This window comes from Hippocampus bargibanti, linkage group LG13, assembly GCF_051943395.1.
Source record: "Hippocampus bargibanti isolate YZ-2025 linkage group LG13, ASM5194339v1, whole genome shotgun sequence".
In the NCBI taxonomy this organism is placed as follows: Eukaryota; Metazoa; Chordata; class Actinopteri; order Syngnathiformes; family Syngnathidae; genus Hippocampus; species Hippocampus bargibanti.
Window position 1 is genome coordinate 9,613,504 of NC_142746.1, and position 25,254 is coordinate 9,638,757.

Genomic DNA, 25,254 nt, shown 5'->3' on the forward strand with positions numbered 1-25,254 from the left:
CAAATCATCTAATTGCCAGTCTGCAAATACATGTTTATGAGGCCTTTACAGAGATCGGCTGCCTTTACAGTGGCTCCCATAGTTTTTAGTCATCCACTTTCATTCATTTTCTTTTCATAACTTTGCTACTGTAAATTGGGACAAATAAAGTTTGTTTTTAATTCAATCCTTGAATGCAGCAATCCATTCTAACCCCTGTTTGCACATTTGTCATTTTTCAGGGTGGTGGTGCTGGAGAGTCGGCCGACCGACAACCCGACAGCCCACAGCAACCTCTACATCCTGGCGGGCCACGAAAACAGCTACTGACACACTCGCACACGCACATGCTAACAACCCCAAACCCTTCGCATTAAGAGCCTAGCAACTAGCAAAGGGGGATGCCCCCTTTCCACAGTGTCGGAGAGATGCCGCGGTGCGTTCGAGGGCAGATGACTTCATTGTAAAACACAATCCTGCTCACGATGCCCAACAGGGAGGTCAAACCTCCACACTACTACTTTGTTGTACACATTGTGCTACTACTGCGGCCATCTTGCACAGACCCCCCCCCACATATCCTAGCCCCCTTCCCCTCACTTTTATTTATTGTGGCATGATGTTAATCCGCCAGCAGGCTTTCGGCCATCTCCCCGAAGCAACAACGGCCACATAAGTGCTTAACTGATGTCTATTTAATTGATGTACATATAAATGTCGTATTTTTGGACAGATATGAACACTAAAACTGCTCGTGTGTAGTTAGGCGTGTGGTGCGTAGTTGCCCGGCACAAACAAATAAACAAGCAGACAGACGGACGGACGGACAGATGAGGGGAAGTAGGCGACTCTCTTCCTGGTTTCCTGAGATGTGACAAAGAAATTACAATTGGACCTTTCAAGCTATGCCGACTGGTTCATCCTACATCTACCCACACTTCTTGTTTGTATTTTTACATATTTCATTTTTATGCAGTTCTGATCATAAGGCTTTTTATGTTTGTTCGTATTGTTTTTTTTTATTTGAACCACTGGTGTTGAACCACATTTGCACAGAGAAAAAGGCGTGAGAGAAATGTGATGTTATTACGCGTGCGTGTGTTATAAATGTATAATAGCAAGGGTATAATAGCAAGCATCACAAATGGCGGGTTTCCCTCCTTTTTTTGCGTGTTTTAATATGACTGAAGTTTTTTTGGGGGAGGGGGTCACATGATCATATTGGGATCAAACTAAAAGGATAATGTGAACACATTCCCTGTTTGCTACCAAAAAATGGACATTGTAGCAAAAGTTTCTCTTCTCAGCAGTGTGATTTGATCCCAATGTTGCATTTTTGGGGGGGGGCGGAGTTACCTTTTAGTTTTTTAACGGCCCCATGAGCAAGTCTAGCGCGAAACCAAGCTTGCTTTTGTTTTCTGCAAGCGTCCGCCCTCCCCAATGCTCGTTTTGAATCCACATGACGTTCATGTGGTGTCGTTTGCTTTCTGGCCGTTTTTTTTCTCCGCCATGTTCCTCAACAGCGTAACAGGAATTTAACCTCCCCCAAGATTTTAACTCGGGCCTTGCTCAAGTGACGGGATGCACACATGGCGTTACAGCCGAGTGCTGATACACTTGACCAGCCAAACCTCCACAAGTCACAATGTTGCCTTCCTACCATGAACATCCTGCGTTTGAAATATTTTTTATTTTATTTTATTTTAATTCTATCTTGTCATCGGTTGCCGAGCGATGCTGGATATGCTGCTGTCACCAACAAATTTCTCTTCACTTTTGGTCTTCTTGACCTGGACAAAATGGTGGAAAGGTCTCTTACCTAAAACGGCCACCATTTTGCTGCGCTGGGATAGGACGTTTGTGTGTTGTTATCATTTCCCTTTGCAAAATGGGGCTGTCCATCATCATCTTGGTTCTGCAGTTTGGGCAGGCGTGATCATCATAGTCTGGCTTCCACCCCACTTTTTTTCATGTTTGGTTTGGATGACTCCCCTTGAGATTTCTTGAAGAAAATCTTATTTTGGAAAATGGCAGCAACTAAACACTCCCCGCCTGACCTTTGAATGCATTGCTTCTCGATGCTGAGGCTATTCTTGACCCAAAAGTGTAAAAAAATCCGCTGGCTCTTTCTTGACTTTTTCTCTTGGATCTCTCTCTGGTGCCTCTTTGATGACTCTTCTTGCTCAAAGATAAAGACGATCTCAGCTCAAAAGGGAGACCGTTGCATTTTTACACGCTGTTCCTCAGACGCTATTGACTGACCACTAGCGACGCTCATTTTAGTGAAATCAAGCAGGGGTGGAGCATGCCCCACACTGAGCTAGCATTAACATTGGTTTCCTCAAAACGAATCGAATCACTCGCAAGACAGGTTAAACTTTAAACTAGCAACTATCGGTAACATCAAGATTAAGTGTCCTTTGACATTAGACCCCCCTGAAAGCTATTTGCCCACAGAAAAAAAAACATGGCGCTTGTTTGTCTTTTTTTTTTATTAATGATTATTTTTTTTATTTCAACATGATGAATGGATCTCAAACTATAGTCAAATATAAGCAAAACAAACGTATTGTTTTTTCTTTGTTTTCTATTGTACATGCAGTACAGTATTTCTATTTTGGTCATCTGTGTAATTTTATTTCAATTTAAGTCGACAGATTTAACCTCAACAAATTCAAATCTTACATATACTACATAAAATCCCATTTGCTAAATGTAACAAATGGAAGCTTTTATCGATCTACTAAATCCTGGATTTCCTCTTATAGTGGCCGCTACAGAAATGACCAGTTTTGGATAAGGGGACAAATGATAAAAGTTGTCCTCTAAACTTGAAATAAAGGAAGTCATAAAGTGTATATTGCTCGACAATAATATATAAGGTACTCCCTCACTTGAATCAGTCATTCACTGAATCATTGTTTATTTAGACGCCAGCTTGACGTATGCCATAACCAGTCGTAGTAAAGATAAATACGGGCCATTTGAGGGTACCTCCTATTTTTGGGGAGGTGTTGATCAAGTGGTTGAAGGGGGGGCATTGTTTGCGAAAATGCAGCGTTCTGGAAAATTCTTATATACATGCCTTTAAAATGTTTTATGTTTTTGAGCGGTTGAGGTTGTTTGTATTTTTGGGAAGCTGTGAAATGTCCACCAGAAGAGAACTGAATTATACTGTTCTAAACATGACACCTCTAACCCCACCCCAACAAATGATCATGTGGATGTTAAAATGCGGAATTGATGTATTTCATGTGAACCCCACACCGTGTCAATTTAGATTCAGTTGCCCTTGTGATGATGTGGATTTGTCACATTTGACAATATGAATGTGACATTTCCACTGAAATTTGTTTTTAATTTGATCTCCTGTTACGAAACAAATGCCGCGATATTTTTTACTCTTCCCACCCAACATATTTAATGTGAACACTGACACAAACACACACTAAAAGTCTGACTTTCATCTGTTCTATTAGGACACTTTTAATTTGTTTCTTGCATCACAGATGTCTTTGTTTTTGTTGTTTTTTTTCCCCACGCTGCAATACGCACGTTATGATATGTATATAGTGTAAAATAAAATTGGGTTTGTTTTACATACTGTACAATTGCCTACCATTTTGTTTTGAGAAGTGTAACAAGATTTATGAGGATGAGAGGTTAACATATTAAAAGGGAAAAAAAAGATGAAATGCTGTAACATTTCAAATGGTCGTTTTGTTGGTTAGATTTAGGGACCAACTGAGTAATTGGTCGATATTAGCGCTTTTAAAGTGGGGAGGGGGTCGACAAATGTTTTTTTTTTCAACTTTTGCTGATTTTATTATTGTTGCATTATAATCAGAGACAAATATAACGACATGCAATCGCACCTGAACAAAAAATCAGATTTTTTTTCAGATTTGGTTCTGTGTTGTAAACTGAAACAACCGCTAAACTTGTTCAACAGTTAAATGTTCGTTCTGTAGTTGCTGTTTAAAAAGGGACTGAAAGGTATTTTTCGTCATTCATTTCAGAATTGAATTTTAAAATGAATTCGCACATTCATCACTTACCGAAATTTCGCTTTGCCCAATATTAAAAGTGGCACCGGTATCAGGAAAAGAAAATCCATCTTGATTGGCCGTAGCTTACTCTGAATCAATAATTCAATGCCGCGTGAGGAAATAAATTGTACATTTATTTGTAATCAAATGATACATCATCTTATTTGTAACTTCAAAAGCAACACAAAGTTGGCCTTAATTTCGACATCCTAATTAATTTCAGGAGCGCTAGCTCAGGAATACAAACGTTTGCATGGCTACGATTCAATCAGCATAATCTGAATAAATTGAAGCTGAAGCGATCATATTATTGAATCCTCTGCAAAAATCTTGACAATTTCACGTTGCTTTATCATCTCCCCGCTTAGGCGGATTTGCCTTCCCATTCAAAACTCCCTGAAGAATTACAGTAAAGTCTCGTTATATCGATATTCTCGGGAGTCTGAAAAAATATCGATATAACCGGACTATCGATATATCCGATCCTGCGGCATGTAAATTTTCTGCTTGCGTTCATAGAAATGGTATCGTAATAAGCAGTACTATCGATATAACCGATATCGATATAACGAGACTTTACTGTATGTGCAAGTGCGTAGAATATTTGGATGAAAACGAGTTGTTTTTCGCTATTTTGTGGCACTTCAACACCTTTTGCGGCAGTGTAAAATGTAGTATTTTTTTTTTTGTTTGTTTGGTGCGGTGGCTATTCAAAGCATATTGTGGTACATATGCCGTTCCTCACGCGCTCACACCGCAGTGCCTCTGATGTCGGCTGGTTGATTTTCTTGACCTTTCTCCGCCGCCTTCTCCTTCTTATCGTTGCCGCCCCTGTCAAAAAAAAAAAAACAAAAGCAAGTCATCATCGGGGACATCCGACTTTTTATCCTCCCAAAACAAAACACAGCATCAGTAAGATTTTCTTACTTCTTCTTAAAGAGTTTCTTGAAGGAGCTCCTAAAGCCTCCCTTTTCCTGCTTGCGGCTGCGCTCGCTCAAGGGTGTGTGGTGAAGGTGGTCAGGGGTCTCCTCACCCCCCCACGGTTGCACGCCGTTGTCCTGACAAGACAAGTGAGCGCAAAGACGTCAATCTCAAGTTTTAATCTTCAAACAGATCTCATAAAAAGTTCTTTTGTCTTCTTGTTGAAACGGATGAAAATTTCAGCAGGGCGACGTTCTGATTTACCGCAGATATTTGGACCCTTTTAACTCATTCACTGCCACTCACACCAAATGTATTTGGGAATTGAAAATCTTGACGTGGAGCGCCATTCCCGGATTTGTTCGGGTTTTGGTTTTTCTTGCTACGCCGAACAAGCACTGGTCGGACCTCTGGCAATGTCCTTCCCTTCCGCAAGGGGGCATCATTTGCCTTTTGTACAGCTGCCCCCATTTCAAGCTCAGATAACTCCAGACTCATATAACTTGGGAATTAACTTTTTTTTTCCATTGAAAGAAGAGACTAAGTTTTCTTACGCCGCATTGAATGTTTATGTCGTCCCAAAACTCAATCTTCTTTGGGTTCTGCAATTTGAGTGAAAATGACAACAACCCTGGCACTGGAGTGGACAATGAATGAGTTAATGTATTTTTTTCTTTTTCAATGTCTGTTTTAGTGCAATTTCTCAGGAAAATTGGGTTTCAAAAATCCTGGTCTTCTTCAGTTTGTCTGTATCAAAATTAATTTCAAGGGAAATGAGCAAACGTCATGAGTTGATTCCCAGCCGCATTTTTTGCCTCTTTTTAACTCAGAGAGAGAAGGAGAAACAAAAAACACACACATACAACCTCTTTCAGAATTTAACCATGACCGAAATGAAAGCAAAAAATAAGTAAAATAAAATGCGGCAAACTTGTGACCGTTCCATTCATGTCCCGGTGATCATCCAAATATCCTGATCGCATTTTTCACCTCATTTGTGGTTAAGAAAAAAGCGGCATGGCTGTTTATCTTTCCCCACCAAAGCGAGCAGCCCGCGAAAGTCGTCGCCCGGCTTGTCGCCGTCCTTCCTGCTCCCCGGCGAGCCGTGGATCTTGCGAGAAGGCGTGGCGCACCCTCTGCTGCCCTGCCGCTCCAGTTTGGCGTGGCCGCCGTCCATCGCCGCGCTGTCCATCTGCAGGCCGTTCAGCGACTGCGCAAGACAACAAAACGACACGTGCGGACGCCTCGCTGAGAATTTTGCGTGACGTGATCGTCTCACCTTGCTTTTTTTGCGCTGGCTGGCCCGAAGCGGCGGCGGGTGAGCGAAGCTCATCGGCGCAGCCTCGTTCGGGGAGACGCAGCCGCGATTCGGAAGTTTGTTGTAGCCGTTCCCCGAGGCGTCGCGGCTGGTCGGCCCGTGGCGCGACGGGGTGGCGGGACCTTTCGGGCACTTGACGAAGGCGATGTCGATGGACGAGTCGGAAGAGGCCGAGGAGCAGCGATCGAAGGCCGACGCCTGGCGGAGGGAGTTCCTTTCCTCCTCGTATAGACATTGCAGCCGCGGGGGGTCCGGGGGGAGACGGAACTCCTCCAAGGCGTTGGCGAGAGCCGAGCCCGGCTGGACCTGCCGGAATTCCGATCCTCGGGAAGGCGGATGATGCTGGAAAGAGCGCTTGGATACGTCGCTTTCGGGAATGCCGCCCAAACCTGGAAGCCAAAAAGCTCGGTGAGGTCACTCAGATTTGCTTGGAGTCATTTACAGGTAACGGACGATGACGGCTTGACCGTCACCTGTGGGTTTGTGTTTGCGCAAGTCCAAGTCGTGGCCGTAGTACTGCGGCTGCGGCGACGGCGCCCACTCGCCATCGTAGCCGTCGTCTTCAGGCTCCTGTGCGCGATCCCGCTCGTGGAAGCGATGGCCTGACCGCATCTGCTCCGGGAGACGCTGCTTGCTGTGTTTGACCGGGTACCTTTGCTCGCTGTAAACGTTGGACGACCCGCAAGGAACAAGATGGTGGGGGGTGACTTTTTCTGTCTATTTACACTCACACACTTGGGGGGGGGGGGAATCGCATTTTGCCACGACTGTATACGCGGAACATCACGGGAACACATCTGAGACAGAACGTATTAGACCTTTTGGGAATGCTATAAAAAGTAAAGTAAAAGGGTCGATGACATTATTTATTTATATATGTATCTATTTATTTTTCAAATTTCCCGACTGTGGGACTTTTAACTCATTCACTGCCAGACGATGTGCAAAAATGTGTCCACTTAAGTGTCAGGGATTCCATGAGAAAAAAAAGTTAATTCCTAAATTTTTGGATCTGCAGTTATATGAGCCTGAAATGAGGGCGGCAGTCCAAATTACAATGCAATACGTGGTTTATACTGTAGATGGCTTTAACAACAGCTGAAACTGGAACAAAGCGTGAACATGGAAAAAAGGGAAATGCTGCCCCTTGTGGAAGGGAAAAAAACATAGCCAGAGGTCTGGCCAGCGTTTTATCGGCACCCCAGCAAGAAAAATGAATTCGGGAATGGCGCTCTATGTTATATTTCCAATTCCCGAATAAATTTGGGAATGACAGTGAATCAGTTAAAGGCTTTCTGATTTTGATTTTTTTTTGTTACTGGCTGCTGTCTTCAGACAAAATGTCTAAAAAAAAAAATAAAACAAAAATTGAAAAAAAGTAATAATCACTTTTAATGAAAAAATGTAAACCAAATTCCTCCTCCAATGTGAGACAAATAAAGATTGGCTAAAAAAATAATTTTGGTGAAAATGTCTTTTTTTATTTGTGTCCATTTAATCCATCAAATTTGGAAGTTGGCTTCCTACGTATTTATTTTTGCATGACTGCAATATTAGCATCGGGAAGAAGATTCTTGAACATTTTGCTGGGAATGTTGTTCATTTATTTGTATGTATTTAATGTTTATTTATCGATTTATTTAAGTATCTATCTGTCTATTTGTTTATTTATTTACCTATTACTTATTTATTACTCTTTGTTGTTGCTTGTTTTGAGCTAGCTGCGAGTTGATATGTGTGCTTTTGCGCTCGATTGGTCTTTGTATGCTATGCTGGCGCTTACAGCAAAGTGCTGTTGTGGAGGTAAGGAGATCCCCGAAGTCCGCCTTCCACGGTCCTCACAAGCTGCTTCACGGACGACCTGCCGCCGGCAGACGCACGAGGGTCCGTATTTCGTACGGCTCTGTGTTTTGCAAGTCTGACGGTTGGGACCTTTTGACCTCCTGCCGGTTGTGCGTCAGGAGCTCCCGGTTGCGCTGGAGGAGGTGCTCCTGCTGGCTGGTGAAGTCGCGGAACTGCTGGATGCACACAAGCAGCAGGTAGTGGTCCGGATGCGATGCCTCCGTCTGCCTCAGCAAGGCCTAAACACGCCCCCACACGCATATGTGCACAGGACAGATGGACGTAGAAAAGCATTTGGTGTGTTTTTGGCTCTTGTGTTGTATTGCACCTGCAACAGCAGCAAGTACTCCGGAATCCTCTGCACCGGTTGCAGGAGCAGCGTGTGCAGGGAGGGTTTTGACTCGTCGCCCAGGATGCCGCTCTTGGAGAGAGAAGGAAGACGGCGGGAGAAGAAATAGGGGGGGAGAGATGGTGAAGAGAGAGAGAAGGGGGGAGATGGATAGAGAGATGATCTCCGTCCGCATACTGTACCCGCAAAAATGTTCGTATTGACCGTTGTCCGTAACTCGAATGTTCGTAAATTGGGGAGCGTCTGTGTGTATGACTGAAAGGGTGTGTCCCAATAATCTTGCGTCTTGTGAGGCCTGTGTTGCGTTTTTAACCTCCAGGAAGGTGGAAGATTTGGCCGCGTCGGAGGCCAGCACGGTGACCACGGCCAAGCAGTCGGGCAGCTCCTTCAGGTAGGACACGTACAAGTCCAGGAAGTCACTCTGTGGCGGTCAAGGAGGTTGGGTCAGGGGGTGTCCAAGTCACATACTCGGTGCACAGTATTGGCAACTGCTTAGTTTTTCAGACAATTAACGAGGAGGATTGTTTCACCAATGTGCTGCCATTTTTTTTCAACCAGTCAAGGATTATGATTGATTGGAGATGGAGGCGTCATGACCGCCAAATGACGTGCTTGTAATGGTGGGCCTGAAAATTATCTTTCATCCTCATTTCCCCCCCCAAAAAAACAAGTCAGTTCTGCTACCTCTTTACTGGTGAGCCTCATGAAGATATCCCCCATGATGCCTTGCCACTGCCGCGTGAGAACGCGATCTTGCAGGGTGTGCAGCAGGTCCAAGTGTTGCTGGATCAGGAACCTCAGCGAGCTGGGAAACGGACTGTTGGGGGCCCAGAGAAGACGTCACGTCAGCCATTTTGGGAATTGCGCTTCCCTCACGTTTACATTTTATGCCTGATGAACTTTTGTCCAAAGTGACGTGCCCACTAAATCTTTTTTTTCTTTTCTTTTCGCACCGTTTCTCCTTGGTAGCAAGCACTTCTGAGCCATTGAAGGAGATGTTGGCCTTGAGCAGCAGAGACAAGTGGGACACGTAGATCCTCTCCGACTCCAGCAGCTCCAAGGCGGCCTTCTGCCTCATGTCTGCAAGCAGAGAAGACATTTTTTTACAAATTCCAGCATACCTCACTCATTCTCTTTGTGACTTTATTTTACTATTTTGTTTTATTGTATTCATTGTTTTCTTTTTGTTTAATACTATGACCTGTTTTGACTTTATTTCAATCCCATTTTTTTTATTTCATGTAACTCATTCACTGCCAGACGTGCAAAAATGTGGCCACTCCAGTTTTTGTCATTGTCACTCAAATTGCAGGACCCACAGAATATTAAGTTTTAGTACTACATAAACATTCAATGCAGCGTAAGAAACCTCAGACTCTCTTCTTTCATCAGAAAAAAAGGTTAATTCCTAAATTATATGGTTCTGGAGTTATAGGAGCTTGAAATGAGGATGGCTGTCCAAAATACAATGCAATACAGTACATACATATTGGTTTATTTTGCACTTTAACAACTGAAGCTGGAATAAAGCGGTAACATGGAAAAAAAGTGAAATTCCACCCCCTCCTGGAAGGGAAAAACATTGCCAGAGGGCTGACCGGCGCTTTATCGGCAGTCCCAGCAAGAAAAACAAAAACCAGAACAAATTCGGAACTGGCGCTCCACGTCATATTTTCAATTCCTGAATAAATTCAGGACTGGTAGTGAATGACACTCCATTTTGAAATGCATCTACTTTTTTCCCCCGTTTTATTTTATGTATTTTTTTTCACCGGCATTTTAAATCCAACTTCTTTTTAAGGTGTTTATTAATTCAATCTCCTCTTCTTTTCCTTTCGGCTTTTCCCTTCAAGGGGTCGCCACAGCAAATCAGTGTCCTCCATCTTTAGAGGTTTGATCCGCAGGTTTGTTTTGGCCAAGCTTTAACGTCGGATGCTCTTCCTGACACAACCCTATATATTTATCCGTGTTTATTAATTCAATATATTTAGATTTTACTAATTTCAACAAAGGCAACACAGTAGTTGAATGCTCCACACATATGCCTCATTACAAAAGTGCAGTGTTCGATTCCGTCCCCGGCTCCTGTAATTGCATTTCATTTATTATAGTTATTCATTTTGCCTTTTGTTTTATTGATTCTTATTTTTCATCTGTCTTTTCGTTCATTAATTTGGACAATTGTCCATCTACATTGAAGAAATTAGAAACTGTTTTCCTTTTCGTGTGGTTTTTGCTATTACCGTATTTTCTGGTGTATGCATGGGAGTATAAGGCACACCCCCAATAAATGGTGTATTTTTAAACTTTTTCCATATACAAGGCGGCTCAGAATATAAGGTGCACCTTCAATGGAAAAAAGATTTTCAAAAATAATATATAACTATATAAAAGTTTTCCCAATATGACGCAGAACTCCGTATAAGGCGGAGGGTCATCTTTTGAAGAAAAGCAAGTCTTTTGGGTGCGCCTTATACCCTGTAAAATACGGTAATTTAGCTCTTTCTATTGTGTGTGTTTTTTTTTGTTACTTTGTGGATGGTCAGTAAAACATGGCCGTGTCGATCCTCATCCATGTCATTATCGCATTGTGTTTTCTCACTGTTTTCATTGAGACTGTCTGATATTTCTGCATCCTCTCTCCCGTTCCTGCCATCCCCCCAAACCGGACTTCTGGATGTAGAGCATCTCTGCTTCTCCGAAGTGGATGCTAGAACACATTTCGGAGCATTTCATTTCATGTCACCTTTTCACAAAAATGCTATTTAGCCGCTCACTCTGCGTAGACGCGACACTCCTCTGCGACTGCGGCGACTCGCCAAAGTAGCGCCGGATGATATTGAGATCTGATTGGCCCGAGAAGCACTCGTCCTCAAATGTGCTCATCACGTCCGACTTGGAGCTCTTCCTGCTTTTGGACCAATCAGATACAATCTATGTATGAGTCTGTCCTTGACTTTGCTGTCATATTATTGAGCGTAACAGTTGAAGGGCTACCTATGTGGGACGGCATTGGGGGTCTCCGGCTGCAACTGCTCTTGCTGCTTGATCAGATCCTGTTGTCTGTTGGACACGTCCTGGATGTGGAAATACGCAGTGCTGAGCTCCTCCTGCAAATGGAAAACGGGAGAGGTTTTTCGATGGATCGGTTGGTTGGGAAATGGGGTGGTAGTTTTCCTGCTGTTAAAAACTCTATCTACATGGTCATTTTTTGGGCTTCAAAACACTCACTGTTTGACATGTATACATTTTTTTTCATTGAAAACAGCTTGATGACATGGTCCTTTTTTTCATCTAAAAACACCTTAATATAAATTGTTGGGTTTATTCAATAAAAATGCTTTTCTATGCTGTTTTTTCCGAGCTACGAACACCTTACTATACAGTACTGTATTGTGGGGGGTTTTTTTCAGTAAAAAATGCTGACTATACATGGTCGTTATTTTCAACTAAAAATGCCTTTTTTTGCGGTAAAACATTTTTTCCTGCTAAAATCGCCTTAGTTTACATGGTTGTTATTGCTGTGTGAACACGCCTTACTATACATGGTCGTTTTTTTCCGGTCAATAATGCCTTATTATACATGCTCGTTTTTTTTCGACTAAAACACCTTACTAGTATAGATGGTTGGTTTTTTTGGGGGCTAAAAATGCCTTATGGTCGTTTTTGTCGTGTTAAGACGACTTATACGTGGTTGTTTTTTTCCGGTCAGTAACGCCTTATTATACATGCTTGGTTTTTTTTTCCGGCTAAAAACGCCTTACTCGACATTGTGATTTTTTTCCAGTCAAAAACACCTTATTATACATGGTCGTTCTTTTTCGACTGAAAACACCTTACTATATACATGGTTGTTTATTTGTGCTAAAATCGGCTTAGTTTACGTGGTCCTTTTTTTCGGCTAAAAACGCCTAACTATACATGGTCGATTTTTTTTCCGGTCAAAAACGGCTTATTATGCATGGTCGTTTTTTTGGGGCTAAAAACGGCTTTCTCTAAATGGTTGGGTTTTTTTTGTCTCAAAACGCCTTACTGTACATGGTTGGTTTTTTTCGGCTAAAAACACCTTATTGTACATGGTCGTTTTTGTTGTGTTAAAACGTCTTACTATACATGGTTGTTTTTTTTACGGTAAAAAACACCTTATCATTAATGGTCTTTTTTTATCGGCTAAAAACGCCTTACTATACATGGTCGTTTTTATCGTGTTAAAACGCCTTACTATACATGGTCATTTTTTTCCGGTCAAAAACACCTTATTATACATGGTAGTTTTTTTCGGCTAATAAAGCCTTACTATACATGGTCGTTTTTTTTGTGTTAAAACGCCTTACTATACATGGTCATTTTTTACCGGTCAAAAACGCCTTATTATACATGGTCGTTTTTTTAGGCTAAAAACACCTTATTATACATGGTCCTTTTTTTCGGCTAAAAACGCCTTACTATATATACATGGTCATTTTTTTCCGGTCAAAAACGCCTTATTATACATGGTCCTTTTTTTTTGCTAAAAACGCCTTACTATATATACATGGTCATTTTTTTCCGGTCAAAAACGCCTTATTATACATGGTCGTTTTTTTCAGCTAAAAATGCCTTACTATTCATGGTCATTTTTTTTCCGGTCAAAAAAACCTTAGTTTTTTTCAGCTAATAAAGCCTTACTATACATGGTCGTTTTTTTGTGTTAAAACGCCTTACTATACATGGTCATTTTTTTCCAGTCAAAAACGCCTTGTTATACATGGTAGTTTTTTTTCAGCTAATAAAGCCTTACTATACACGGTCGTTTTTTTTGTGTTAAAACGCCTTACTATACATGGTAATTTTTTTCCAGTCAAAAACGCCTTATTATACATGGTCGTTTTTTTCGGCTAAAAATGCCTCACTATACATGGTCGTTTTTTTTTCGTGTTAAAACGCCTTACTATACATGGTCATTTTTTTTCCGGTCAAAAACACCTTACTATACATGGTAGTTTTTTTCAGCTAATAAAGCCTTACTATACATGGTCATTTTTTTCCGGTCAAAAACGCCTTATTATACATGGTCGTTTTTTTTCGGCTAAAAACGCCTTACTATGCATGGTCATTTTTTTTCCGGTCAAAAATGCCTTAGTATACATGGTCCTTTATTTCGGCTAAAAACGCCTGACTATACATGGTCGTTTTTGTTGTGCTCGAAACACCTTGCTATACATGGTAATTTTTTTTGGGCTGAAAAAGCCTTCCTACACATTGTCATTTTTTTTCACACTCTAAATGCCTTAGATGTCTTTTTTTAAACGGCTTACTATACAAGGTCGTCTTTTTCGGCTCAAAACGCATTTGCTATACATGGTCGTTTTTGTTACTATATAAATGGTCGTTTTTTTTCCATCTAAAACGCCTTGCTATACAAGGTTGTTTTTTTTCCCAGCTATAAACGCTTTACCATACATTGTTGTTTTTTTCGGACTATAAACGCCTTATAAGGTATTTTCTTCAGGTAAAAACACTTTATACATGGTTGCTTTTTAATAAGACTAAGAAAAACTTAATAGTTCCATAATTGTGAAAATTGCGAAAATGACATTTGGCGATGTCTGGGTTTGAACCGAAGATTTCAAGCATGCAAAGCAAGCACTCTACCACTGAGCTGCATGCCTACCCAGGAAAAAAAATAATCTACCGTACATGTTAGTTTTTTTCCGCACTAAAAACTCCTTAATCTCCATAGTTTTTTTTTTTTCGTGCTAAAAACACTTTTGTTTGCCAAAATCACATTGGCAGTTGTCGGGGTTTGAACCTGGGACGTCATACATACAGATCAAGCACTATACCATTGAGCTACATTACCGACTGGCTAGAAAAATAATCTACTACAGATGGTCGTTTATTTCGGGCAAAAAAAGCCTTATGATACATGGTTGTTTTTTTCCGGCTCAAATGCTTTACTATACATGATTATTTTTTATTTTTATTTTTTTTTTGCTAAAAAAGCCTTAGCCATGGTCGTATTTATCGGCTAAAAACGCCTTATTATACATGGTCGTTTTTTTCGTGCTAAAAACACCTTTATATACAATGTCGTATTTTCGCACCAAAAACACCTTACAATACACGGTCGTTTTTTTTCTGCTAAAAACACCTTATGGTCGGTTTTGTTGTGTTAAAACGCCTTAGTATACATGGTCATTTTTTTTTTCAGTCAAAAACGCCTTATTATACATGGTCCTTTTTTTCGGCTAAAAACGCCTTATTATACATGGTCGTTTTTTTTTCGTGTTAAAACGCCTTATTATACATGAACGTTTTTTCCGATCAAAAACGCCTTATTATACACGGTCCTTTTTTTCGGCTAAAAACGCCTTACCATACATGGTCATTTTTTTCCGGTAAAAAACGCCTTATTATACATGGTCGTTTTTTTTCGGCTAAAAACGCCTTATTATACATGGTCGTTTTTTTCGGCTAAAAACGCCTTATTATACATGGTCGTTTTTTTGGCTAAAAACGCCTTACTATACATGGTCATTTTTTTCATGTTAAAACGCCTTACTATACATGGTCGTTTTTTTCGTGTTAAAACGCCTTACTATACATGGTCATTTTTTTCCGGTCAAAAATGCCTTATTATACATGGTCGTTTTTTTCGTGCTAAAAACACCTTTATATACAATGTCGTATTTTCGCACCAAAAACACCTTACAATACACGGTCGTTTTTTTTCTGCTAAAAACACCTTATGGTCGGTTTTGTTGTGTTAAAACGCCTTAGTATACATGGTCATTTTTTTTTCAGTCAAAAACGCCTTATTATACATGGTCCTTTTTTTCGGCTAAAAACGCCTTATTATACATGGTCGTTTTTTTTTTCGTGTTAAAACGCCTTACTATACATGGTCATTTTTTTCCAGTCAAAAACGCCTTATTATACATGAACGTTTTTTCCGATCAAAAACGCCTTATTATACACGGTCCTTTTTTTCGGCTAAAAACGCCTTACCATACATGGTCATTTTTTTCCGGTAAAAAACGCCTTATTATACATGGTCGTTTTTTTTCGGCTAAAAACGCCTTATTATACATGGTCGTTTTTTTGGCTAAAAACGCCTTATTATACATGGTCGTTTTTTTTGGCTAAAAACGCCTTACTATACATGGTCATTTTTTTCATGTTAAAACGCCTTACTATACATGGTCGTTTTTTTCGTGTTAAAACGCCTTACTATACATGGTCATTTTTTTCTGGTCAAAAATGCCTTATTATATGGTCGTTTTTTTCGTGCTAAAAACACCTTTATATACAATGTCGTATTTTCGCACCAAAAACACCTTACAATACACGGTCATTTTTTTCCGGTAAAAAACGCCTTATTATACATGGTCGTTTTTTTTTGTGTTAAAACGCCTTACTATACATGGTCATTTTTTTCCGGTCAAAAACGCCTTATTATACATGGTCCTTTTTTTCGTGTTAAAACGCCTTACTATACATGGTCGTTTTTTTCGTGTTAAAACGCCTTACTATACATGGTCATTTTTTTCCGGTCAAAAACGCCTTATTATACATGGTCCTTTTTTTTGGCTAAAAACGCCTTACTATACATGGTCATTTTTTTCGTGTTAAAACGCCTTACTATACATGGTCATTTTTTTCCGGTCAAAAACGCCTTATTATACATGGTCGTTTTTTTTGGCTAAAAACGCCTTACTATACATGGTCATTTTTTTCATGTTAAAACGCCTTACTATACATGGTCGTTTTTTTTCGGCTAAAAACGCCTTATTATACATGGTCGTTTTTTTGGCTAAAAACGCCTTATTATACATGGTCGTTTTTTTTGGCTAAAAACGCCTTACTATACATGGTCATTTTTTTCATGTTAAAACGCCTTACTATACATGGTCGTTTTTTTCGTGTTAAAACGCCTTACTATACATGGTCATTTTTTTCTGGTCAAAAATGCCTTATTATACATGGTCGTTTTTTTCGTGCTAAAAACACCTTTATATACAATGTCGTATTTTCGCACCAAAAACACCTTACAATACACGGTCGTTTTTTTTCTGCTAAAAACACCTTATGGTCGGTTTTGTTGTGTTAAAACGCCTTAGTATACATGGTCATTTTTTTTTCAGTCAAAAACGCCTTATTATACATGGTCCTTTTTTTCGGCTAAAAACGCCTTATTATACATGGTCGTTTTTTTTTCGTGTTAAAACGCCTTACTATACATGGTCATTTTTTTCCAGTCAAAAACGCCTTATTATACATGAACGTTTTTTCCGATCAAAAACGCCTTATTATACACGGTCCTTTTTTTCGGCTAAAAACGCCTTACCATACATGGTCATTTTTTTCCGGTAAAAAACGCCTTATTATACATGGTCGTTTTTTTCGGCTAAAAACGCCTTATTATACATGGTCGTTTTTTTCGGCTAAAAACGCCTTATTATACATGGTCGTTTTTTTTGGCTAAAAACGCCTTACTATACATGGTCATTTTTTTCATGTTAAAACGCCTTACTATACATGGTCGTTTTTTTCGTGTTAAAACGCCTTACTATACATGGTCATTTTTTTCCGGTCAAAAATGCCTTATTATACATGGTCGTTTTTTTCGTGCTAAAAACACCTTTATATACAATGTCGTATTTTCGCACCAAAAACACCTTACAATACACGGTCGTTTTTTTTCTGCTAAAAACACCTTATTATACATGGTCGGTTTTGTTGTGTTAAAACGCCTTACTATACATGGTCATTTTTTTTCCAGTCAAAAACACCTTATTATACATGGTCCTTTTTTTCGGCTAAAAACGCCTTACTATACATGGTTATTTTTTTCCGATCAAAAACGCCTTATTATACACGGTCCTTTTTTTCGGCTAAAAACGCCTTACTATACATGGTCATTTTTTTCCGGTAAAAAACGCCTTATTATACATGGTCGTTTTTTTTTGTGTTAAAACGCCTTACTATACATGGTCATTTTTTTCCGGTCAAAAACGCCTTATTATACATGGTCCTTTTTTTCGTGTTAAAACGCCTTACTATACATGGTCGTTTTTTTCGTGTTAAAACGCCTTACTATACATGGTCATTTTTTTCCGGTCAAAAACGCCTTATTATACATGGTCCTTTTTTTTGGCTAAAAACGCCTTACTATACATGGTCATTTTTTTCATGTTAAAACGCCTTACTATACATGGTCGTTTTTTTCGTGTTAAAACGCCTTACTATACATGGTCATTTTTTTCCGGTCAAAAACGCCTTATTATACATGGTCGTTTTTTTTGGCTAAAAACGCCTTACTATACATGGTCATTTTTTTCATGTTAAAACGCCTTACTATACATGGTCGTTTTTTTCGTGTTAAAACGCCTTACTATACATGGTCATTTTTTTTCCGGTCAAAAATGCCTTATTATACATGGTCGTTTTTTTCGTGCTAAAAACACCTTTATATACAATGTCGTATTTTCGCACCAAAAACACCTTACAATACACGGTCGTTTTTTTTCTGCTAAAAACACCTTATTATACATGGTCGGTTTTGTTGTGTTAAAACGCCTTACTATACATGGTCATTTTTTTTCCAGTCAAAAACGCCTTATTATACATGGTCCTTTTTTTCGGCTAAAAACGCCTTACTATACATGGTTATTTTTTTCCGATCAAAAACGCCTTATTATACACGGTCCTTTTTTTCGGCTAAAAACGCCTTATTATACATGGTCGTTTTTTTTTGTGTTAAAACGCCTTACTATACATGGTCATTTTTTTCCGGTAAAAAACGCCTTATTATACATGGTCGTTTTTTTTTGTGTTAAAACGCCTTACTATACATGGTCATTTTTTTCCGGTCAAAAACGCCTTATTATACATGGTCCTTTTTTTCGTGTTAAAACGCCTTACTATACATGGTCGTTTTTTTCGTGTTAAAACGCCTTACTATACATGGTCATTTTTTTCCGGTCAAAAACGCCTTATTATACATGGTCCTTTTTTTTGGCTAAAAACGCCTTACTATACATGGTCATTTTTTTCGTGTTAAAACGCCTTACTATACATGGTCATTTTTTTCCGGTCAAAAACGCCTTATTATACATGGTCGTTTTTTTTGGCTAAAAACGCCTTACTATACATGGTCATTTTTTTCATGTTAAAACGCCTTACTATACATGGTCGTTTTTTTCGTGTTAAAACGCCTTACTATACATGGTCATTTTTTTCCGGTCAAAAATGCCTTATTATACATGGTCGTTTTTTTCGTGCTAAAAACACCTTTATATACAATGTCGTATTTTCGCACCAAAAACACCTTACAATACACGGTCGTTTTTTTTCTGCTAAAAACACCTTATTATACATGGTCGGTTTTGTTGTGTTAAAACGCCTTACTATACATGGTCATTTTTTTTCCAGTCAAAAACGCCTTATTATACATGGTCCTTTTTTTCGGCTAAAAACGCCTTACTATACATGGTTATTTTTTTCCGATCAAAAACGCCTTATTATACACGGTCCTTTTTTTCGGCTAAAAACGCCGTATTATACATGGTCCTTTTTTTCGGCTAAAAACGCCTTATTATACATGGTCGTTTTTTTTTCGTGTTAAAACGCCTTACTATACATGGTCATTTTTTTCCAGTCAAAAACGCCTTAGTATACATGTCTGTGTAAGCTCTCAGTCGTACAGGAGTGGTCCATCGATGAGAAGGTTTCTTTAGCCGTCATCTGTACAAATTTGAAGGTTTCGGACGTTTCGCATCCTATCCAAGAGGCTTCGTCAGCGAACTAAAGTCTGACTGGTCGTATCGGCCCTATTTATATATCCCTAATGTCCAGACATGGCGGCGCCAGACACAGCTATGATAGGTCCCTACTCTCAGGTTGGGGGGAGCAGAGGACCCCTCCCTGTAGACCCACTGATTGTTCCTACATTCCTGACTAACGACTGGCCTATTTCCCCCACTCCCAGTGGAGTGTATACATGATCGTTTTTTTCGTCTAAAAACGCCTTACTATACATGGTCATTTTTTTCCGGTCAATAACGCCTTATTATACATGCTTGTTTTTTTTTCGGCTAAAAACGCCTTACTCGACATTGTGATTTTTTTTCTAGTTAAAAACGCCATGGTCCTTTTTTTCGGCTAAAAACGCCTTACTATACATGGTTATTTTTTTCCGGTCAAAACCGCCTTATTATACATGGTCCTTTTTTTCGGCTAAAAATGCCTTACTATACATGGTCATTTTTTCCCCAGTCAAAAACGCCTTATTATACATGGTCCTTTATTTCGGCTAAAAACGCCTTACTATACAGGGTCGTTTTTTTCGGCTGAAAACGGCTTACTATACATGGTTGTTTTTTTCCGGTCAAAAACGGCTTATTATACATGGTCCTTTTTTTTTCGGCTAAAAACGCCTTACTATACATGGTCGTCTTATAAGGTATTTTCTTCAGCTAAAAACGCTTTATACATGGTTACTTTTTAATAAGAATAAGAAAAACTTAATAGTCCCATAATTGTGAAAATCACATTTGGAGATGTCGGGGTTTGAACCGAAGATTTCAAGCATGCAAAGCAAGCACTCTACCACTGAGCTGCATGCCTACCCGTGCAAAAAATAATCTACCGTACATGTTAGTTTTTTTCCGCAATAAAAACTCCTTACTATACATAGTTGTTTTCTTTCGTGCTAAAAAGGTCTTACTATATATGGTCGTTTTTGTCACGTTAAAACGGCTTACTATACATGGTTGTTTCTTAATAAAAATCATGCAGAAATCACATTTGGTGATTGAACCAACGTCGATACGCCTTACGCCTTGTGCTGGATTTTTCCGGCAAAATGGCATACTATACATGGTCGGTTTTTTTCGGCTAAAATGTGCATACTATACATGGTAGTTTTTTCAGCTAAAAACGCCTTACTATACATGCTCGTTTTTTTTCGGCTAAAAACAGCATACTACATGGTCGTTTTTTTCATGCTAAAAATGCCTTACAATACATGGTAGTTTTTTTTGGGGCTAAAAACACCTAGTACACATGGTTGTTTTTTTCCATACGAAAAACGCCTTACAAAACATGGTTTATTTCCCTGCTAAAAACGCCTTACTATACATGCTCGTTTTCTTCGACTAAAACGCCTTACTACACATAGTCGTCTTTATTTGCGAAAAACGCCTTACCACACATTTTGTTTTGCGCTAAAAACGCCTTACTAGACACGGTCATTTGTTTGGCTAATAATGCCCTACTATACATGGTTATTTTTCAATGCGAAAAATGTTTTACTATACGTGGTCGTTTTTTTTCCGCTAAAAACGGCATACTATACGTGGTCGTTTTGCTGCTGTGGACTGCAAATTTCCCCATTGTGGGACAATTAAAGGCTTTCTGATTCTATGCATTGAGCGTGGCGTCTGCGCGCTCCAAGGCATCAGGCGTGGCCAAAAGCATCACCCAAGCCTCAAGTTTTTCCGGTTTACTTGATGCACGCCTCGGCACAGTCGGGCACATCACTACTTTCCATGGTCGTTTTGTTTGGCTAAAAACATCTGACTGTACATGGTCGTTTTTCTGAGAGTGTGTATGTGTGTGTGTGTGTGTGTGTGTGTGTGTGTGTGTGTGTGTGTGTGTGTGTGTGTGTGTGTGTGTGTGTGTGTGTGTGTGTGTGTGTGTGTGCGCGTGTGTGTGCGCGTGTGTGCGCGTGTGTGTGCATGTGCAGGTGAATGCATTGTTTGAAGTGGGTTTGTTTATTTGGTGGTGTGTCAAGCACCTTGAAAGTGTTGAGCGTGTTTTTCAGACCCATAATCTTATCATCCACATCGCTCCGATGGGCCAGCAGGCTCTCTTCCAGCCGCCGGTCCTTCTTGTGCAGCTCGCACAATTCCATCAGGCAATCGCGGAGCCCCTCGCGCAACTCCATCACCTGGCCCTGCAGCTATGCAGTTAAAACATCATTGATTTTGACTTGATGGATGGATGCATGAGTGATATTATTTTAAAGGTTTAGGAAAGGTGAGAGATAGTTGGTTGAAATTAAATGACACAAGTCTGAGAACTATGTCCTTCACAATTGTTGATATACTTTTCACTATTTTACTTTTCCTGATTTGGGGGAGGGCTTTCCGAAAACTATCCCCGCAGAAAGCAATTTGGGTCTTGGCGAATGTCCGAACTTGAGCGCCTTTGTCAACCACACCTTCAAAAATAAAAATGGAAGAAAAAAAAACAGATCTTGTCTTTATATGGTTGGCTGGCATTTTGACCACCTAAGAGTGCCATGTTATTGGCAGTGAGTGTATGCACGTCACATTGTGGACACCATTGCTCAAATCGAAGTCTTATTTTAATCCCAATTTAGAATTGGGATTTTCATTCAAATAAATATTAAAAAACAGTCCGAGTAATGAATGAATGAAAATATTGCCATATTATAAAAGATTCACCTTTTGAAAGGGATTCCTGAAACTGTCTTTGAGTAAACCAAATAGAGAGTGGAGTTTAAAAAGAAATAGAAATAAGACACATGCATCCCGCCTGATACCTTTCACATGACCCGCACGCAGAGATGGAAAGATGGAGGACAGAGAGAACAAGCAAGAGACAGTGTCGTTGCCATGCACTTATCCTGAAAAATGTGAACATGTGGTAGAAACTTGATGTTTTCTGATCACTGTGAAGTCAAAATGGTGGTGTCGTGTTGACTGGCACACAGTGTGTTCATGGTTGTAGATTTTCACTCGTGTACAACTACTTCAAAACTGTTTTTGGGTTCGTGTTGATAGCATCACGGAAACTGAGGCCTGTAGTCTTCCTGATGCTTGGTTGAGTATTTGAATTAAATAGTATGTGTTTTTTTTGGTTGAGTACATTGTCTTCATGTTAAACAAGTCTATTTTAATTAAAATTTTAGTTGAGAGTTGACAGCAATAAACACATTTTAACATGAACTACATCTGAAAAGTGAGCGGGACTTCTTACCTGCGCTACAGCATCCGGCACACTTTTGTCTTCTTCTTTATCTGGAAAAATAAAAGCACAATGGAGTTCCCCCCCCCCCCCCCCCCCCCAAAAAAAAAAATCCCAAAATGAATGAAAATAAATAAATGGAAAAGGTACCTAATGGCACCAAAGCACTTTTGACCGAGCTATGGCTTGGACAAATGAAGCTCCTCCGTTCAGCTCAATAAAAATATCATATTTTAATGCAGTGGAGCCTTGGAAAAGTATTCTTTAACTGAACTTCATCACAGGTGGAAATTTGGTCGATAGTGTCCAACTAAAAGGAGAATTAAAAACTTTTATTCTTAACCCAGCTAGCTTACTGCTGTACACAATGCTAAACTCCAAAGAGCGGCTAATGACTCTAGTATTGCTGTTGCAGTTATAACTCTTTCACAATATCATTATCCATGTATGCTTGCAAGTACATCCAATTCTTATCCACATCATTCTAACATATTCTCGAGTGGAAAAAAGTACCATGTATGCGCAATTCACGTTTCTGCAACACGCAATGTGACATTTTCTTCTCAACGGTCTCCATTTCTCCCATGAATGTCAAAGGTGAGCGGCGCTGTGTGCAATACACACTCAGCATTGACAACACACACAGACCAGCCTGGCCTGAAGGCACGGCAATGTAACTTTGCTGTCATGTGAATAGACACACAAGAAAGGACACAGTGTTGCTACTCTGACATGCCGGATGGCTGCTTAAAGGGTGCAAGGAGCCAATTATACTATAAAAACGAATTTGTTACATCCCAACAATTTACAAGAATGATCACGCCATATACTGTAAAAGGAGGTGTGACTATTGTCAAAATGTGATTGTTGACAAACTGACTCATAATACCCCACATTCCCCAAGTAATAAAACCATGTATTGTATATGTGTTTATTGTTGTGTACCAAAGTCACGTGCCGCTGCTGCGAGAGCAGAACATTTGGCCTTTTCATTGTTTCACCATTTTAAAGTCAAAATTGGGATTTTATAACATAATTTAGGACCCCACCAAAGCTTCTTTGGTAATATAACATACAAACAACAAAAAATACCACTGGTCTGCGTGGCATTGTACATCTGCAAAACATGACACATTTATAACATCTCTCAGAGATGTTATAAATGAGATGAGATGAGATTTATAACATAACATATTGTTCTTGAATTACAAGTTGATCAAATTTTATTTATTCCTGATAATTACATTAGTCAACGCCCTAAATGTGTTTTATTGTGCAAGAATTTAGCGTCAAAACATTAATAGGTAGATGGTGGGGTGTTCTATCATGCATGAAAAGAGGTGAAGTACCATCAAAAAGTAATTCATGAAGGAAAGGTTGACAACTACCATAAGTATCATCCCACGTATTAAAACAAATGCTGAATTTTTGTATTTGCTTTCAAGGCATTCTTCAAGATATTTTGGATAGCGGTCTACATCTGATAGTTTTAAGACACTGATCCCAAGTTCTATTTCCAAAATTAATACATTGGAATAGAGAATCAAGTACGATTGCAAACTGTTGATGTGTTGGTCAAAGACTTGTGATATGCAGGTACTATGGAGCAGATTTAACCCCTCATTTGGCTTCTTAGTACGGCAGTAATATTAGTAGTTCATATCACAGACTTGGGTGCTTTCTTTATGTTTTACTGTTCTGAGTGAATTGGATTGGATTTGCCTTTATTAGTCTCACAGTGGAGAAATTTACATTTCACAGCAGCAAAGTGATAAAAGTAAGTAAGTAAGTGCAGTAAAATGACACCCACACCCACATTTTTTTCATACCTTTTTTGTGCGGTGACACATCTTCCGTGTAATCCTGATCTTCTTGTGGATTATCCTCCATATTTTAATCCTTCCAGTGCAGTCCACTCTTTGTTTATGTATTCACCTCCTGTGAAGAATGAGAAGAACGTGGAAGAAGATGTTGCTGATGGCGATAATGCTTAAATCGAAGGGCCTGCTTAAGCGTCCCACCCCTGCAAACAGCACGCGAGTCCTGTGATTTGTCTTGTGCACACAAATGGATCTTTGTTTGTCTCAGAGGCCGCACAGGCAGACGTTGCAGCATCACAGTGGACACTAAATCGCAAAATAATCACAAATGCTGCTCAAAAGATCAGATGTGACAAAAAGGTAAAACCATGGAGCTCCATGGACTGCATGTAAACTGTATGTTTAGATTAAATAATTCCAGAAAGAGCTCAATGAATGAATGAATTGAAGCTAAAACAATTTAATTGAAATAACTGGATTTTAAAATATGTTTTAGGTGTTTTGTTTAACAAACACATCACATCTCAACTGTTTGGGAAAGGATTTCATTTTTAGAAATTTACTGGAAATATAAAATGCTTACTTATTTTGCTGTGTTGGTTGTTTTTATGCATTTTTATTTGGAAAAGGGTACCACGGTAAAGGTAGAAGTACAAATTCAACTCCTACAGTTCAGTCAAAGTAAGAATAAGACCAACTGAAATCCTTTGTGATTGTTTGCTGCATTGAAGCACGCTGACAGGTGAGAACCACGTGGACCGAAGTACTGGGACATGAGGGGAAGAGGAAGTAAACACAACATTGACTTGAAAATACAGTATTGAAGCTTTTCCATAACTTCTTACCTTTCCTCCCTTTCAGCCTGTCCCACTTCACTCATTATCTGTGTCCTCTCTTTTGTTTTTATTTTTGTCAACTCTATCTTTTGTCTTACCTTTTTTGGTCTTTCCTTTCTTACCCACAACCTTCCTTCTTTTATCCGTGCTGTTCTTCCTTCCC

The 25,254-nt window shown here is 39.5% G+C and overlaps 2 protein-coding genes across 12 annotated transcripts in view; one reads left to right on the plus strand and one right to left on the minus strand.

Moving 5' to 3' along the window:
- The window catches only part of map4k3b (mitogen-activated protein kinase kinase kinase kinase 3b), a 40,142-nt gene extending 36,564 nt beyond the window's left edge, over positions 1 to 3,578 (plus strand). For all 9 annotated transcript variants that reach the window (XM_089012870.1, XM_089012862.1, XM_089012863.1 and 6 more), the window contains one exon: positions 222 to 3,578. In XM_089012870.1, coding sequence (XP_088868996.1) covers positions 222 to 309 — 88 coding nt within the window. In that variant the 3' untranslated portion in view covers positions 310 to 3,578. The remainder of the gene's footprint in view (positions 1 to 221) is intronic.
- Positions 2,463 to 24,433, minus strand: arhgef33 (Rho guanine nucleotide exchange factor 33). Of its 3 annotated transcripts, none has more exons than XM_089012874.1 (17): positions 24,265 to 24,433; positions 22,448 to 22,488; positions 21,240 to 21,398; positions 11,456 to 11,568; positions 11,236 to 11,369; positions 11,061 to 11,168; positions 9,412 to 9,538; positions 9,143 to 9,275; positions 8,772 to 8,879; positions 8,438 to 8,530; positions 8,200 to 8,348; positions 8,051 to 8,128; positions 6,741 to 6,928; positions 6,229 to 6,656; positions 5,989 to 6,159; positions 4,956 to 5,086; positions 2,463 to 4,859 (listed from the first exon to the last, which is right to left on the minus strand). In XM_089012874.1, the coding sequence occupies exons 1-17, from the start codon at positions 24,323 to 24,325 to the stop codon at positions 4,778 to 4,780; spliced, it is 2,304 nt and encodes a 767-aa protein (XP_088869000.1). In that variant the 5' UTR covers positions 24,326 to 24,433; the 3' UTR covers positions 2,463 to 4,777. The 3 variants fall into 3 exon arrangements, with proteins under 3 accessions (XP_088869000.1, XP_088868999.1, XP_088868998.1); XM_089012873.1 differs by having other exon boundaries at positions 11,236 to 11,366; positions 21,240 to 21,404; XM_089012872.1 differs by having other exon boundaries at positions 21,240 to 21,404.
- Between the last annotated feature and the right edge of the window lie 821 nt (positions 24,434 to 25,254).

Bases quoted from the DNA above. Each gene is read 5' to 3' on its own strand.
- arhgef33 (XM_089012872.1), bottom strand. From the start codon at position 24,325: ATGGAGGATAATCCACAAGAAGATCAGGATTACACGGAAGATGTGTCA. The intron at 9,539-11,060 runs GTGAGAAAACAC...CTCTGCTTGCAG, and splicing joins AGACAGTCTCAATGAAAACA to ACATGAGGCAGAAGGCCGCC. The intron at 8,349-8,437 runs GTGCAATACAAC...GGGCGTGTTTAG, and splicing joins AGTACTTGCTGCTGTTGCAG to GCCTTGCTGAGGCAGACGGA.